General features: G+C 42.6%; 1 protein-coding gene across 4 annotated transcripts in view; it reads left to right on the forward strand.

Moving 5' to 3' along the window:
- TBXAS1 (thromboxane A synthase 1) overlaps positions 1-16692 on the forward strand; it is a 166699-nt gene that overhangs the window by 126171 nt on the left and 23836 nt on the right. For all 4 annotated transcript variants that reach the window (XM_082256148.1, XM_082256146.1, XM_082256149.1 and 1 more), the window contains exons 6-11: positions 5304-5420; positions 6666-6754; positions 7878-8029; positions 10481-10611; positions 13795-14100; positions 14792-14880. In XM_082256148.1, the coding sequence (XP_082112274.1) occupies positions 5304-5420; positions 6666-6754; positions 7878-8029; positions 10481-10611; positions 13795-14100; positions 14792-14880 (884 nt within the window). The remainder of the gene's footprint in view (positions 1-5303; positions 5421-6665; positions 6755-7877; positions 8030-10480; positions 10612-13794; positions 14101-14791; positions 14881-16692) is intronic.

Genomic DNA, 16692 nt, shown 5'->3' on the forward strand with positions numbered 1-16692 from the left:
TAGGTTTGTGTAGTGGTCAAGTAGGTTTGTGTAGTGGTCAGGTAGGTCTGTGTAGTGGTCTGCGTAGTGGTCAGGTAGGTCCGTGTAGGTGTCAGTATAGAAATTAGGTAGGTCAGCGTAGTGATCAGGTTGGTTAGTGCAAGAATAAGGTAGGTTAGTGTAGGAATAAGATAGGTCAGTGTAGGTGTCTGTGTAGTGGTCAGGTAGGTCTGTGTAGGTGTAGTGTATAGTAATCAGGTAGGTCAGTGTAGGAATAAGGTAGGTCTGTGTAGTGGTCAGCTAGGTCAGTGTAGGTGTCAGTGTAGTGGTTTGTGTAGTGGTTTGGTAGATTTGTGTAGGGGGCGCAAATTACTTACCTTGCCCCGAGCGCTGACAACCCACGCTACGCCACTGGTTGCAAGGACACCGGCGGTCCTAGTAGCGCCCAATGCCTGCATTCACTGTCTGGCGGCATCGGCGGCAGGAGAGAGGGGGTGAAGGACTGCTAGTAGGAAAGAGCGCACAGTGCAGCTGAGGGGGAGGGAGAGCTCACCATCATCGATGAGGGGGGGAGGGAGAGCTCACCATCACTAAAGCCGCAGCCAGAAGTAGCCCTGCGGGAGTGGGGTGGGGAGCAGTGCTGGGGGTGGCTGGAGGTATGAGTTCCCACACTGGCTGGGACTGGATGTATGCTGCTGTGTCCAGGTTTCCGGAGGAATTACCGTACAGGTGGTAACCCTAGGCGGCGCCCCTAACTGATGTGCGCTCTAGGCCGGTGCCTACCTTGCCTTTTCGTAGCGCCGGACCTGCATTGTTCCCAACTATCTCTGAGGAATAAAGAACTCTCTTCCCTCTTTACAGTTGTGCTCATAAGTTTTTGATTTCTTGGCCATTTTTCCGAGAATATGAATGATCACACAAAAACTTTTCTTTCACTCATGGTTAGTGTTTGGCTGAAGCCATTTATTATCAATCAACTGTGTTTACTCTTTTTAAATCTTAACCACTTGCCGACTGCCGCACGACTATTTACGTCGGCAGTCAGCCCCTCACAGGCAGAGCGACGTAGGGCTTCGTCGCTAGCCTGTAAGGGTTTTGGGAGCGAGCGCGCGCCGCCAGATGCGGGCTCCCGCTCGGTCATGGCCCCCCCCGCGCATGTGCCCTACGGACCCGATGTCCGCCGGGCACTCGCGATCGTCCGTGACAGCGGGAGAAAGGCAGGCTGCTAGTGTAAACAAAGCCGCCTGTCAGTTCTCCCTGTGTAAGAATGGTGATCAAACGGTTCTACTATGTAAGACCATTGATCACTGTTCACAGTGTAATTTTTACAGTAACAGTGCATATGTAATTAGGTATAGCACTGATTACTGTAGTAATGTTACTGGTAACCCCAAAAGTGTCAAAAATGTCAGTCAAGGGTCTGATCTGTCCGCCGCAATGTCGCAGTCCCCCCAAAAAAATCGCAGATCGCCGCCATTACGAGTTAAAAAAAAAACAACAAAAATGACAAAAATCTTTCCCTTTGTTAGTAAACGCAATAACTTTTGCGCAAACCAATCAAAATACGCTTTTTGCGATTTTTTTTTTTTTTTTTTTTTTTTTTTTTTTTTTTTTTTTTTTTTACCAAACATATGGTAAAAAAAAAAAAAAAAAATGGCCTAAAATGTTAAAAAAATTTTGATTTACATTTTTTTTTTTGGGAATTTCATATAAAAATGGGAATTTCATATAAAAAATGTGAAAAATATTGTTATTTTTGCAAAATTGACGCTCTTTTTTTGTTTATAGCGCATGATCAAAAAATCGCACAGGTGATCAAATACCACCAAAAGAAAGCTCTGTTTGTGGGAAAAAAAGGACGCCAAATTCGTTTAGGTACAGCGTCGCACGACCGCACAATTGTCCGTTAAAATCACGCAGTGCCGAATCGCAAAATAGGCCCTGGTCAGGAAGGGGGTAAAATCTTCCGGGGCTTAAGTGGTTAATGACGACAACAAACTACCCAAATGACCCTGATCAAAAGTTTACATACCCCAGGTCTTAATACCATGTATTGCCCCCTTTAACATCAATGACAGCTTGAAGTCTTTTGTGGTATTTGTGGATGAGGCTCTTTATCTTCTCAGATGGTAAAGCTGCCCATTCCTCCTGGCAAAAAGCCTCCAGTTCCTGTAAATTCTTGGGCTGTCTTGCACGAACTGCACGTTTTGAGATCTCCCCAGAGTGGCTCAATGATATTGAGGTCAGGAGACTGAGATGGCCACTCCAGAGCCTTCGCTTTATTCTGCTGTAGCCAATGACAGGTCGACTTGGCCTTTTGTTTAGGATCATTGTCATGTTGGAATGTTCAAGTACGTCCCATGTGCAGCTTCTGGGCTGATGAATGCAAATTTTCCTCTAGTATTTTCTGATAACATACTGTATTCATCTTGCCATCAATTCTGACCAAATTTCCTGTGCCTTTGTAGCTCACACATCCCCAAAACATCAGCAATCCACCTTCGTGTTTCACAGTAGGAATGGTGTACCTTTCATCATAGGCCTTGTTGACTCCTCTCCAAATGTAGCTTTTAATGTTGTGGCCAAAACGCTTAATTTTGGCCTCCTTACTCCAAATGACTTTGTGCCAGAAAGTTTTAGGCTTGTCTCAGTGCTGTTTGGCGTATTGTAAACGGGATACGTTGTGGCATTTGCGTAGTAATAGCTTTCTTCTGGCGACTCGACGATGCAGTCCATCTTTCTTCAAATGCCTCCTTATTGTGCATCTTGAAACGGCCACACCACATGTTTTCAGAGACTCCTGTATTTCACCTGAAGTTATAGGTGGGTTTTTCTTTGCATCTCAAACAATTTTCCTGGCAGTTGTGGCTGAAATTCTAGTTGGTCTACCTGACCGTGGTTTGGTTTCCACAGAACCCCTTATTTTCGACTTCTTGATTAGAGTTTGAACACTGCTGATTGGCATTCTCAATTCCTTGGATATCTTTTTATATCACTTTCCTGTTTTATACAGTTCAACTACCATTTCCCACAGATCCTTTTACAATTCTTTGAATCAGAATCCTGAAACGTCAGTGTAGCACTGTATGAAAGATGCAAGGGTCTGTCAGGAGTCCAGAAAGTTATTACCCTTTTTACACACACACACACACACTAATTACAAGCAAACCAATCACAGGTGAGAATGGTTACCTTTAATAGCCATTCAAACCCCATTTGTGTCAACTTGTGTGCATGTTATCAGGCCAAAATCACCAGGGTATGTAAACTTTTGATCAGGGTCATTGGTAGTTTCTGTTGTCATTATGATTTTAAAAAGAGTAAACACAGTTGATTGATAATAAATGGCTTCATCCAAACACTAACTATGAGCCCCTGTTCACACTGGGGCGACCTGTGAGGCGACCTGGTCGCCTCACAGGTCGCCTGCCATACAGAAGCTATGGACCCGTTCTAATAGGAGCGACACAAGTCGCTCCGACTTAGAAAAAGGGTCCGGAGCTTCTTTGGGGCGACCCGGAGCGACCTGCATAGACTTCAATGTTAAACTTCAACCTGTGAGGTTGCCCGGCAAAGTCGGGTCGCTGCAATGTGAACGGGGCCTTAGTGAAAGCAAAGTTTTTCTGTTATCATTCATATTCTCAGAAAAATGGCCAAGAAATCATAAATTCTGCCAGGGTATGTAAACCTATGAGCACAACTGTATATTATGGAGAATAGGGAAAGGGAAGGTGTTCTGAAGTCCTGCACTTGGGTGACAACTCTGATTCTCCCTATATGAGTGAATGTTGTCACCCTTAAACAGCTAGTGTGTTACTGGCAGGATCACCAGATAAAAATGAAGAGAAAATAAAACCAATGCAGCCATAACGTCTTAAAGCTGGTAAGCTGCAATATTTTAAATTTTTGTTTTCGGGTTTAGCTATGCTTTATTGTATGAGAAGAAATTTGAAGGAAGTCTGTATTTTCTGAGCGTCTCTTGCATGAAAGAAGTGAGTTCACCTCGTTGGTATCTGATTGATTATAATGCTATGCAACATGATTGTATTTTTTATTTTCATTTGTTTTCACCTCCCTTTCTGTGTTATTTGTCCTGAGTATATTTTCATGTATAGATTTGTCACCACTAGAAGGAGCATCCAGAGTTGTGTCACTGGATTGTACCTTGAGGCTGGATTCACACTACTACGATGCGGGATCCAGTGCGATTCCAGTGTGGGTTCCCGCATCGCATGTCTCTGGCAGGCAGTTCACACTGCCCTATGTGAACCGCTGCGGGTGTCAATACACCCCCAGATCAGTTTACAGATCGCAGTGTGAACTGTCAAATGGGGGAATCGAATCACATGGGTGACCTGATTCCAGTGAGGACCAAAAAAGGGTCCTGCACCATTTTTGTCCGAATACGATGCAAATTCAGCCACACAATCTGTATGGTTGTATTTGCATCACACAGACATCGCATGTGATCTGCACAGAAAAAATATATAAAAATAGATTGGCGCTAAATCATGGTAAAACACCATAAATATGAATAAAGTGTGAAAGTGTATCAACTCATAACTGTGCATGTGCACAAAATCCACATAAATCAGGAAGATATATGGACATATACAGTATATGTGAAAATAATATAAAGTGCATCAAATCTAATATGTGATAAAAAGAATCAAAATCCCACATATATGAATAATAGAAAAAATAGGATCACACATGTTCAAACCCAGAAATGTGAAAAAAATGTCCAAAAGTCCATACACTTTGTGAATAAAATAATCCGGTGATAGGAGTGACACCATTGCAGAATCCCAGTAACCACTATCAAACATTAAGTTCAATGGCCGCTCACCTCAAAGCAAGATAACATAGCACGTTCTCATAAAGCAATCCTTGGCTGAGGGGATTCACTCCATGGTAAATGATTCTCCGCTCATGCAAAACAAATTGGGGTCTCCATAGTTTAGTATGCAAGGTAATGATTTTATTTAGGTAAATAGTAACTTGGGGTATAGCAGAAACAATTAGGTAAAACTGCCAAGCAGAACCGAGGGGGTCCTCGGATAAAGCAGCGTGATTATTCCGAACTTCCAGTCTCAGCCGTAGATCGGAAGTGACGTCACCCAGCTCCTCCTGATGCGTTGGGTCACAAACACGTGACTTTCTCAAGGGTCTCTCTCTGCACAGCAATGCAGTGCGAATCACATGCGAGGTCTGACATTGCAATAGTGTGAACCCAGTCTCAAAGATTTGGTTGTTTGGTGACCTTGTTGGGTTTTAACCCTGTTAACTTTTAACCTGGTAACTTTCTTCTAAAAACTCTGCAGAAGCTGAACTTGGTCACAAAGCCGATGAGTGACAGCTTGCTTTGTCTGCGGGATGAAACATGGAAGCGCGTGCGCAGTGTCCTCACGCCCTCATTTAGTGCGGCTCGCATGAAAGAAGTGAGTTTCTCTCCGCTGATTATTTCTGTTGACAAGTGTGGGAGGTAGTGCTGGACATTTAATGAAAGGTTTTCGGCTGGCAGACAAAAAAGTGTGACACCTGTTTTGGTGGCTGGAGAATGCAGTAATGACTGGACCCAGACTTCTACTTAATGCAAAAACTTTATTTGTTTGGAGTTTTAGGTATAAAAAATGGCCAACATGTTTCAGGGTGCTTCCCCTTCTTCAGGGATATAGAGCACCACCTGTTTATCGAGCTACAGCCCTGTACTACTCATGATCCCCAATACTCACCAACTGGCCCATAGACTAACCATAGCCCTTCAGAATAAGGGGCGTTTTTGTATATTACGGTGTGCTGCATTAGGACAAGTCATTTATTTTGAATAAGCTGGCATTGTAGCCCAATGGGCCCGATACTTTATTTTGAACCAAGTACACCAGTGGTGTAATGCAGTGTTGGTCCATTGCCTGCTAATGTAACTGCACATTGGGGTGCTATTCAAAGTGAATGACTCCAACCACACTATAGCTCATGTTACTAACACCTTAAAAATGCAGATTGGCCTTAAGGGATTATTTTATTGTAAGTGTGTCAAAGTTTATGGGGTTCAGGGCTGGGTTAGGTGTTTTATCATGTCTAAGAATAGGTTAAAGCTTAACTTCAGCCTTTCCTTCAGTAATGATTTGTACAGGCTCTTCTTTCTGTAAGGAAATAGCTTGCTCTGATTTCACTGCACACTCTGAGCTTTTCATATTGTGCATTAGCAACTACAGCAAGTCAAATAGTCTGCTAAATTTCCTGGCTGGAGGACATGCAGCATCATTTAGGCCTTTTCTACCTGGCCTAATTGTCCATGGACCACCCCTAACATTCATTAGATTTCTGTTCTTTCAATCATTGAAGCACAGCATCACATGTGGGCATTGCCACAGCTTCCTGTTTTGTAAAGCACCCCTAAACAGCCATGGTTTGCTTACATTGCATAGAGAAGCATGGAGATTTATCGATGATGTCACTGGTTCTAAACTAAGTTTGCAAGTGGGGGGGGGGGGGGGGGATCTTTTGGACTACTCTAATTTTCTGTGGTTTCTGGTGGTTTTTTTTTTTTTTTTCTTGGGCAAAATAATACAAGAGCTGGGAATATTCAAAACTGTCAAAATGAATATTTTATAGGTATAAAATTAACCATTTTTCCAAACTGGTTGCCTTCAATCTTCCGATATCTGTCTTTTTCTCTTTAGATGTGCCCACTGATAAACCAGGGCTGTGATGTACTGGTCAGTAACTTGCAGCAGTATGCAGACTCAGGAGAGCCGTGTAACGTCCAGAGGTAATAATAGGAGGGCTGTGTTTGGCTGGTTAGGAAACGGTTTCAGACCTGAGAAGATTGTATGTGTATCAGTAAAAGCTTGCAGGCCCTGGTTGTTTTCTGCACAGATTAAATGTAAGATTCCTGTTCGATGCTCCCAGTGGGAGATTTTCAGTTTACGGCATGTGGTAGTAGGTTAGTGTTCGAATCAGAGGTTAAGGGGTAAGGTTGGGTATTGGGATCAAAGTAAACCATTTCAAGAGTGCTATACAAGTTTGCCCTTGTTGATCTACTTCTACAAATCATAGTAATTTATGGTGCAGGCTGCAACTTCCCTCGGTCAAAAGTCATTGCAAAGTGTTGGCTCCAGTGGGTCCGCTGTATATTTAAAGGTGTCAGGCACATCAAACAGTTACTGTATCGCATAACCCAAAAATGTCTGTCTGGAGCCTCAATTGCCATTTTATTCTTGGTATGCTGCTTTTAGAGTTTCTATGCAAGGCTGCCTGTACTTTAATGCCACGGATTGTGGATTGTGCATACTGTAGATTCATTTATTGCTGTATGTGTCACTGTATTCATATGTTACATGCAGTATATGCTTATATCCTGTGTAAGATGGCTGAACACCATGTCTTCATACAATGTTATTTGCGTGATCTAGTTTAGGGTGTGCTTACTTCATTATGCTTATTATACACATGATTAAGGGAGATGGGATGGCTCTACTTTTGATTTAAAAGCACCTCTATATTGCATTACTTGTTTCTATGGGAAGGAATGCAGAATACAATCTCTAACTTATTACGTTGAATACCTAGCTTCACTGCTTCCAGCAAACATGTACAGAGTCTACTGATACCTCTTTGAGTACTACTTCTGGTTTAGGGATTCAAAGAATTGGGGCCAATGGGTCCCCATAACATCTAGGCAACTAGCATCTTCAGGGAAGAGCTCAGATATAGCGCTGTTATCAATTTGCTATGCTGTAAATATGCCTGTGGTATATTGGGACTCTGTAGCACTAGAGTGCTGAATTTAGGCCCCCACTAGGGCCCTAGGCTATTTCAGTAAATCATTGCAACTCCTCCAAACAAAATAAAATGTACCTGCTCACCTTTTAAAAAACATTTTGTTTCTGTAGATGCTATGCCTGCTATACGATGGACATTGTTGCCAGTGTGGCATTCGGCACAAAAGTGGACTCGCAGAAGAATCCAGATCACCCGCTGGTGCAAAACAGCAAAAAATTCCTGGAGCTGTTCAGCCCCCTCAAGCCAATTGTCCTGCTGACACGTGAGTTATGAAGGGGGAGGGGCTGGAAGGCAAATATCTTCCATCTTCTAGAGAGATCTGGGATCTGTACATTACAGCCAGGCAGGGCAAACGTTGTTCTAGGAGGGTGAACCCGTACCACCTCCCAGAACAGGAGCTTATGCGCGGCCTTGTGGCCATGTAGCCTTGCAATTTATGACTGCTGTGTCCACTGGGCACAGAGGATCACAGATCGGGGAACCAGGCCACTGTGGTTGGTTACAGCATCACATTACCAGTAGTAAAACAATGGCTGTAATTGGTCACAGTGATCACATGGTACAGGGCGAATCACAGCGACCCTATATCATGTGATAGCTGTGGCCAATCAGAGCTATCACAGTAGTATTCAGTGGCTGCATGAATGCAATAAGAAAGTGTCAAAAATGATTGCTTTTACAGCCATCATGGCTGTAAAAGAAATCACAGTGTTGATAAAAATTCCAAATCCCCCCACCTCCCACCTATTTTTTTTTACATACAGCCACAAGTCAGTGTTTCTAATCACAGCCGTGACAGCCAAATTGTCCCTGATCACCGCCACACCAGTCCTAGTGTCCCTGATCATTACTACACCAGTCATAGTGTCACCATAAGGACTTATTTACATGTGCGATGCTATCTCTGTATTCGGATTGCAGTCCCACTGTCACCAGACCAGTGCAGCCATCAACCGTGTTCCTGATCATGGCAACAATAATGCAGCGTAAGCCTGGACTGTTTATTGACCATGTTTCTGCCTGCTGCCTGGACTGATGCTTTGCCTGTTTGCTGACCATGTCTCTGCCTATGGCCTGAACTTACCCATCTGCACGTCCGACTATGTTCCGGCAAAAAACAAGTCCCACCCATCCCCTCCCCTACAGACTCCTGGTTCCAGGAAGTAAATATAAATCTCCCTATGGGGACACAGGTGGCAGAAAAAAACCCTTTCTTTACCCTTTCTACTCTATTCAGAACTGTTACAAAGTTTTGACTGGCTATATATTTTATAGCTGAAGTTTAGGTCCCTTTCACACTTGTGCGACTTGTCCTGCGACTTGGGACTGCAAAGTCCCATGACAAGTCATACTTCATGATTTCCAATGGGTACCGTTCATATCTGTGCGACTTCAAGTCAGTCCCTGCACTACTTTGGTCCAACTTTGCTGCATTTTGAGATCCACAGATCTCAAGATTACACAGGCATTGCTTCTTGTCCAGGCAAAATCGTGCGACTTTTAGGTCGCACAAGTGTGAAAGGGGCCTCAATTTGCTTACATTTTGACTTCTCTGCTCCTCCCCACTATTTCACATTGTGATAAGCTCACAATGTTGGTAAATTTAGAGTAAGTCATTTCAGTACTGGAGAGGAGCCTGTACATTAGTGCAGGATGGCTGGAGTTCAGCTGTGAATATGTATAATTATCTAACTTTTTGATTAAATCATACTCCAGTTAGAACTAATATTTGTTTTGAATTGTTGCTGGCAGGAATAATCATGTGCCTTGATTCTGTCGCTCAGGGACTCTACCCACCAGTTCTGCCGCTACTGCAGCCCGATATTGGTGCGTTGCTCCACCCATAGGTTCATCTTTTTGTAGAATAAACTGTAAGCTTCTAATTCTTGACACGTGGCCCCCTTGGGTGTTAAAGGCTCTTGCTTGTCAGAATAAACTCAATACACAAGATTAAAGGATTAGTAAATAATAATAAATTTTATTTTAAATAAACTGTAATAGTTACTCTTGTTTAAAAAGAATAAAGGACTGTTTAGAAAGCTTTGACAACTATTTAGAGGGTATTGGCGATGCGTGAACACATTTCAGGGGGTATTTTAGATAAAACATACTGTACACTAGGGGTACCTACCTAGTAAATATGTGTTGTAATAAGGGGCCATCTACAATTGCAGATAACAACATTTTATTTTATTGTCCTATTTTATTTATAGATGCCACACAATAAAGTAGATGTACACCCAATAATCAACATCTTCTATAGACTTTAGATCTTTTTAAATTTGCAGCTTGTTCAGGCACTTCCTGTTTTAGGGTGGTAAGGTTCTGTCCCCCAAATGGACCCATGTGTTGCCACCCTAGCACACGGATTTCTGGTGGGTGACTGTTTTAACACACACATACATGAACCACTGTTGTCACCATCAGAAAACCCGTCCTTAGAAATACTATGCAGCCATTGGTGGAGTGCACATAAACATGAAGTAGTTGCAAAAAGGCTGCAGGAGAAAAATATAAAAACAAGAGGTTATTAAAAAACATGGCAACAGTTTATAATACACAGTGCACAGAGCAAACTAAACTTCACTCAGTTAGGGTTTACTTCTCTATTTAAATATCTTGGGTATATATTTGAGAATCTAAATGAGTAAACACTCGTTATTAATTCCAACCTTCTCTGTACTAAGTTTCCATTTCTTTTCTGGCTCCCCAGTGGCGTTCCCCTTTATAATGGTCCCTATCATCCGTCGCCTTCCCAACAAGAACCGTGACCAGATAAACTGCTTCTTCCGCAAGACCATCAGGGAGATGATCGCCCTTCGAGACCAACAGCCAGCTAACGAGGTACCCGGCTTCCCATTACTCATTGCAGTCTGCTTTCTGATGCACCACACCACTCATGAATGATTATTTGCTTCATTAATGGGATTTGTAAGCTGAAATCTGTTTTCTTTTCACCTTGTATGGGAACTAGATTTGGGGTGCTACCATCTGACAGCATTTTAGACTAGTCTTAAGCTGGGTATACACTCTTCGTTTTTTTTCATTCAGCTGGTGGGCTGGATGAAAAAAAAAAAAAAAGGAATGGATTCCTCCATTCGCACAAGGGTGGTGGATAGAGGAATCCTGCCCAGCAGGGATACCTCCACTGTCAGAAAACACTGATCAGTGCTGCAGCGGCTGATTGAAGGAAAGTTTTCCAAAAGTACTGTTCAACAGAAGTCGATCTACCAATCAACCTCTATCGAACAAGAAAGGCCACATACAGATTTAAATTGGCTGGTACTTGCTGAACTGGCTGAATTTCCATCTGTGTGCACCCCACTTTAGCCTAAGCTAAAACAAAGATGGAGGAAATGCAGCTCTTGTGGGATGTTCCTGATCTTCAGTGGTCAGAAGCTACCAAAAGTGGACAAAAAACTAGTGAACTAGGGACAGGGTCATGGGAGTCCAAGGCTTACTGATGCAAGTGGGGAGTGAAGGCTGGCCTGTGTAGTCTGATTCAGTAGAAAGGCTACTGTATCTCAAACTGCTGAAAAAGTGTCAGAACACACAGTTAGAAAGGTGTCAGGTGTTGCTAGAAAGGTGTCCGAACACAGAGTGCATTGCAGTTATGTGGTTCCATAGACCGGTCAGGTTGCCCATGCTGACCTATGTCCACAGCCTAAAGTGCCTACAGTGGACACATGAACATCAGAACTGGACCACAGAGCAATGGAAGAAGGTGGCCTGCTCTGATGAATCATGTTTTCCTTTACGTCATGTGGATGGTGTTGGGTGAATGTGTGTCACTTACCTAGGGAAGAGATGGCACCAGGATGCAGTATGGGAAGAAGGGAGAAGGAAATCCGCGCTTGTGGACAATTGGCAAAAGGCTGCAGCCTACCTCAAAATATGGCCAAAAAGGCTATATCGAAATATATAGGTAGGGTGAGGTAAAGTGGCGCTGCCGGGTAGCATATAATTACAGTAAATGCGGTTGAATTGTGTGCAAAGGTGCGAATTGATAAAATATCATAAAAGTATCAAATTAAATAAATAAATTAGTGGGGATGTCTCTAAAGTGATATAGTGCAATGTGCATATATATGGTGTCTGTTAGTCAGATATAAATATGAATATAAAATCGTGCTTCATGTAACATAAGCTACAAATATATAAACATAGTGCGTTCACAATTATAAATACAGGCAAATCTAGAAAAGTGCTCGTGCAGTGAATAAACTGAAACAACAGTCCAACAATCTATTAGCTTGCTGAGTGAGTCCGTGAATAAAAAACCAATAGAAATAGTTGATCACCAATGATTATTCGAGTGAAAATAAGGTGCTTGCAGTGCTTTTTTTAGGGAGTGGGGTGAGTGATGGGCAGGAACACACAGGTGCACCCCTCTTATTGCTCCCGCACTCACCGGAGGTATGTACCCCTACAGGGGTAATGGGCCTTATTGCAGCGTGGTCTTTATGGCTCCTATGGAGGGGGGAGGGGATACCCCCTTTTTTTTACCGAGTAGTAGGATCTCCTCTTGGGTATATGTGATGATGATAGAAGAAAGAAGTGCCAATATAGTGATGTACCGTTTATATAAAATACTTTATTATAAATTAAGTAAGTCAGGTACTCACATAAATAGAAAAAACAACAGGCATCCAAGCAGTAGGGGCCGCGAGTCCCTCGTTGGCGGCCGCTTCCGGGACGCTGTGCGGGTCAGCGACCGGATCTGCGTTGCAGTAGGGCGGAAGTGACGTAATCGCGCACGACGCGTTTCGTCAGAGCTGACGTCATCAGGTGCGTGAGTAGCGTCCTTTCCGCTGCCTATTTGTATAGGCTGGTTGCCAGGTGACCGGACCGTTTAACCAATTTTTGTTTGTTTGTTGGACTGTTGTTTCAGTTTATTCACTGCACAAGCACTTTTCTAGATTTGCCTGTATTTATAATTGTGAACGCACTATGTTTATATATTTGTAGCTTATGTTACATGAAGCATGATTTTATATTCATATTTATATCTGACTAACAGACACCATATATATGCACATTGCACTATATCACTTTAGAGACATCCCCACTAATTTATTTATTTAATTTGATACTTTTATGATATTTTATCAATTCGCACCTTTGCACACAATTCAACCGCATTTACTGTAACTATATGCTACCAGGCAGCGCCACTTTACCTCACCCTACCTATATAAGTATGGGAAGAAGGCATGTGGATGTTACTTTGGAGTCCATGCCTTGACAGAGCAGGGCTGTTTTAGTGGGTTGTCATATTATGGCTGATCTGTGTGGCTGCTTAGTCTCCTCCCTGGATAGCTTGGCTATCTGGAGTGGAGACTAGGGGTGCTGCTTTGTGGCTAGGAGCCACTGTCAGAGTGTAGAGGGCTGGACGTTGGGCATGACAGCTGTAATCTGACTGCAGGCACAGCATCCTAAAGTCAGATGAAATGACACAAACTGACCACTGAAGGACAGATGTGCATCCATGCCTAGCATGCGCATTTAATAGAGGGAAGGGTTGAATAGCAGGATCCCCAGGTATTAAATGACTGTCCTAGATCCTAAATACAGTCCAGAGTATGCTGTGGGAGGGGACAAAGCAAAGTGGTCCCCAATGTTTTTTTTTTTTTTTAGGTTCACATGCACTTAAAAATAAATTTTCTGATTTTAAATACTATAATTGGCTGCATTTTAGATAACCTCCCTTTAAACAAAACATAAGTTAATCATTTTAAAGCATCTCATTCAACCAAAGGATTTTACTAGTGCTCATGTTTTGAGTCACCCATAACACTCATTCAAGTCCCATGTATTTTGGGGGTGCATGTCAGGACTCAGGGGCAGTTACTGACCGCCCAAGTTTACCATCCATTTACAGCAAGCCTTACTATGTTTTTGTACTTGATTGAAGGTATCGTTTTGTGTTTCTTTTTCTTGCTCTAATGAATGGTTTAGTGTTTCACACCACTTTCATGTAATAGTACTAGAGCATTAAACTGGCGACTCTGTTCCCCATCTGCCCAGAGACGCCGTGATTTCCTGCAGCTCATGCTGGATGCCCGGGATGCAGCAGCACTCTTTTCTGTGGATCACTTTGACATTGTGAACCAAGCTGACCTGTCAGCTCCACACAGGGGAAGTGAGGAGACTACAAAGAAATCAACGAAAAGGCTGGATGAGGATGAGATCCTGGGCCAGGCCTTCCTCTTCCTAATTGCTGGATATGAGACCACCTGCAGCCTTCTGTCCTTCACCACCTACCTGCTGGCCACCCACCCACAGTGCCAGGAAAAGTTGCTTAAAGAGGTGGATGAGCTTTCTGAAACACATGTGAGTATCAGAGAGGTGAACCCTGTCTTTCATAACTTCTATTATAAATCTAAGAGACAAAAATGTATATTCTATTCGACAAGAAATAGAACTATGCTAATTTTTCCTTTATGACCCAGCAGCCAACGGTCTATTCTGGGCATTCTGGTATATAGTTTAGATACAACTGAGGTAAATACAGAGCCATTTATCCAACTGTCCATCCAGAGTCATTGATTTAAAGCCCACGTACATCCTAAATATAGAGCCATTTACCCAACTGTACATTCATAGCTGAAGGCTTATAGACCAGATAAAGCTTGAAGTGGAACTAAAGTCTAGGACGAGTTGACTCCTGCAAAATCCCTCCCATCGCCCCCATTTTTTTCCAGAGCTTCTTTTCTGTGCCAGGTCTTTGACCATCTTGCGTGGAAGTTCAGTCATCCTGACACACAGGCACAGTACCCTAATGTAAAATAAGCTGCGCTCCACTTTCAACATGGAACCATTTAACCAAGTGTTCATCCAGAGCTGTTGGTTTATAGCCCAGATGCAGCCATGAGTTGGTCCACAACAAAGAAATGACTCCTAAAATGGCAGTGACCACTAGAACTACTCAAAGGGGTTTTCTTCTTTTAGTGGTATTCCCCTTGCTGTATCACTGTTTGGAGGTGCCCATGGCAAAACTTTGACATTCCTGTTTTCCCTGCAGGATGGGGCAGACTATAACACAGTTCATGATTTGCCATATATGGATATGGTGATTTCGGAATCCCTGCGCATGTATCCTCCCGCATTCAGGTATGTTCCCATTCTCAACCAAAGTTCTAGTTTTTGTGGGGGTCATTGCACCTAAAACCAGTATTTCAGGTGTATATGAGAAGAGCCATGAGTTATTGCAGGCAAATCTCTTAATGGATATAAGGATATAGTGGGTGACTCTGCCCATCATATTTCGCTTATAACTTGTGTTACTTTTTAGTGGGGTTGACCATTCTATAATGGTCTAAAAAGATCTGTATTAGGACAGGAATGTTTAAAAATTTTTTTTTTAAGGATAGCCATGTACCTTCACGTAAAAATAAATGATGCCGCACAATCATTTGTGTGTAAATAAGGGTTAGGCCCCTTTGACACTTGTGCGACCTAAAATTTGCGTGATTTTACTACAATTTTGACTGGACTTGAAGCAATGCCTGTGTAATTTTCAGGTCTGTGGACTTCAAAACGCATCGAAGTCCGACTAATGTAGTGCAGGGACTACTTTGAAGTTGCACAGATATGAACGGTACTCGTTGGAAATCATGGAGTACTATTTGTCATGCGACTTTGCAGTCTCAAGTCGCAGGACAAGTCGTGAAAGGGGCCTTAACTAGACTTATAATGAATGTTGCAGGGCTGTTAAAGCTTATCACACAAGGTGATGTTTTTGGCATCTCTGGATTAACTTTTCCTTTTTAATATGGCTTTTATTTTTACAAATCATGACATATGTAATGGTAAACTCTCAGTAAAATGTTGGGTGCAACAGTGGTTAGTCTTCAGCCTGAAAAGTAAGCACTATTTGGTGATAAACGCATCCATGATTTGACTGCAAGCTCAGCATCATGTATGCCATGATTTGGAATTAATTAAAAAATACCTCTAATTTAGCAATATACCTCCTTTTTTTTATTATTATTTGTGTCCTGCGGTAGTTGGCAGTCTTTTCTGTTGTATAATTTCCCAACTCCTGGATCATTTGACCAGCACATGGGTACTGGGCAGGATAGAGGGGCCTTTTTACTGGCCCATGGGGGGAGGGTGATTTTTTGCTTGTCATAACTATATAAGGGTAGATTTAGGTGTGTGTCTAAATCTAATTTCTCTTCTGAAGCCTGATCTGTTTTTGGTTAGCGCTTCAGAGGCTACTGACAGTGTAAGCGACCTGAGGTCTCCTCACCGCCTTTTTTTTACCCTGTTTTTGGCAACAGACGCATTTGTGGCTCTTCCCATTGGCCTGAGTGTGAAGTGTTTGGCTGGCTTGTCTCCTGTCGATCGAGTAAACTTTGTCATGGGCGCGATGCATCGTGACCTCCGCATTTAAAATCACCCCCTTCCACTGCCTATTGCAGATTAAGGGGGGGGGCAGTTGGTGGGGGACAAAAACCCGTGCATGTTTGCTGCCCCCCTCCCCAATGGCATATCTAAATAAAGCCTAATTGTTTAGTAAAAGTGATAAAGGTTCGAATAAATATTTTCAGTTCCATTATTTATCAATATAAAGGAGAATGTTGGGGAAAGCATGTATACACATTTAAAGAATATTACCAACAAACATTCCCACTTTGGGGTTGCGTAAAAAAAGGTGACACCCATGAGGGGTGTACCAACAAAAGGCCTGTGTATTTATCAGTTCTTCACGTCTCTCCATACAAGTCAATGGAAATTCAAAATCCACTTAAAGCTGATAAGAATCAGGTCAGGAGAAAGATGGCATTATCTCAAACTAACCTCAGATGTCACTTGAAAGCTGTTGCATTACCCTCTCTACACAATTTATACACTGTTTTTTCCCTGGACTGATGATGCACATAGCAGTAACGATACACCCTGTATTGCATTATATTAATA

Source organism: Pelophylax lessonae, assembly GCF_965119305.1.
Source record: "Pelophylax lessonae genome assembly, chromosome: 4".
NCBI lineage: Eukaryota > Metazoa > Chordata > Amphibia > Anura > Ranidae > Pelophylax > Pelophylax lessonae.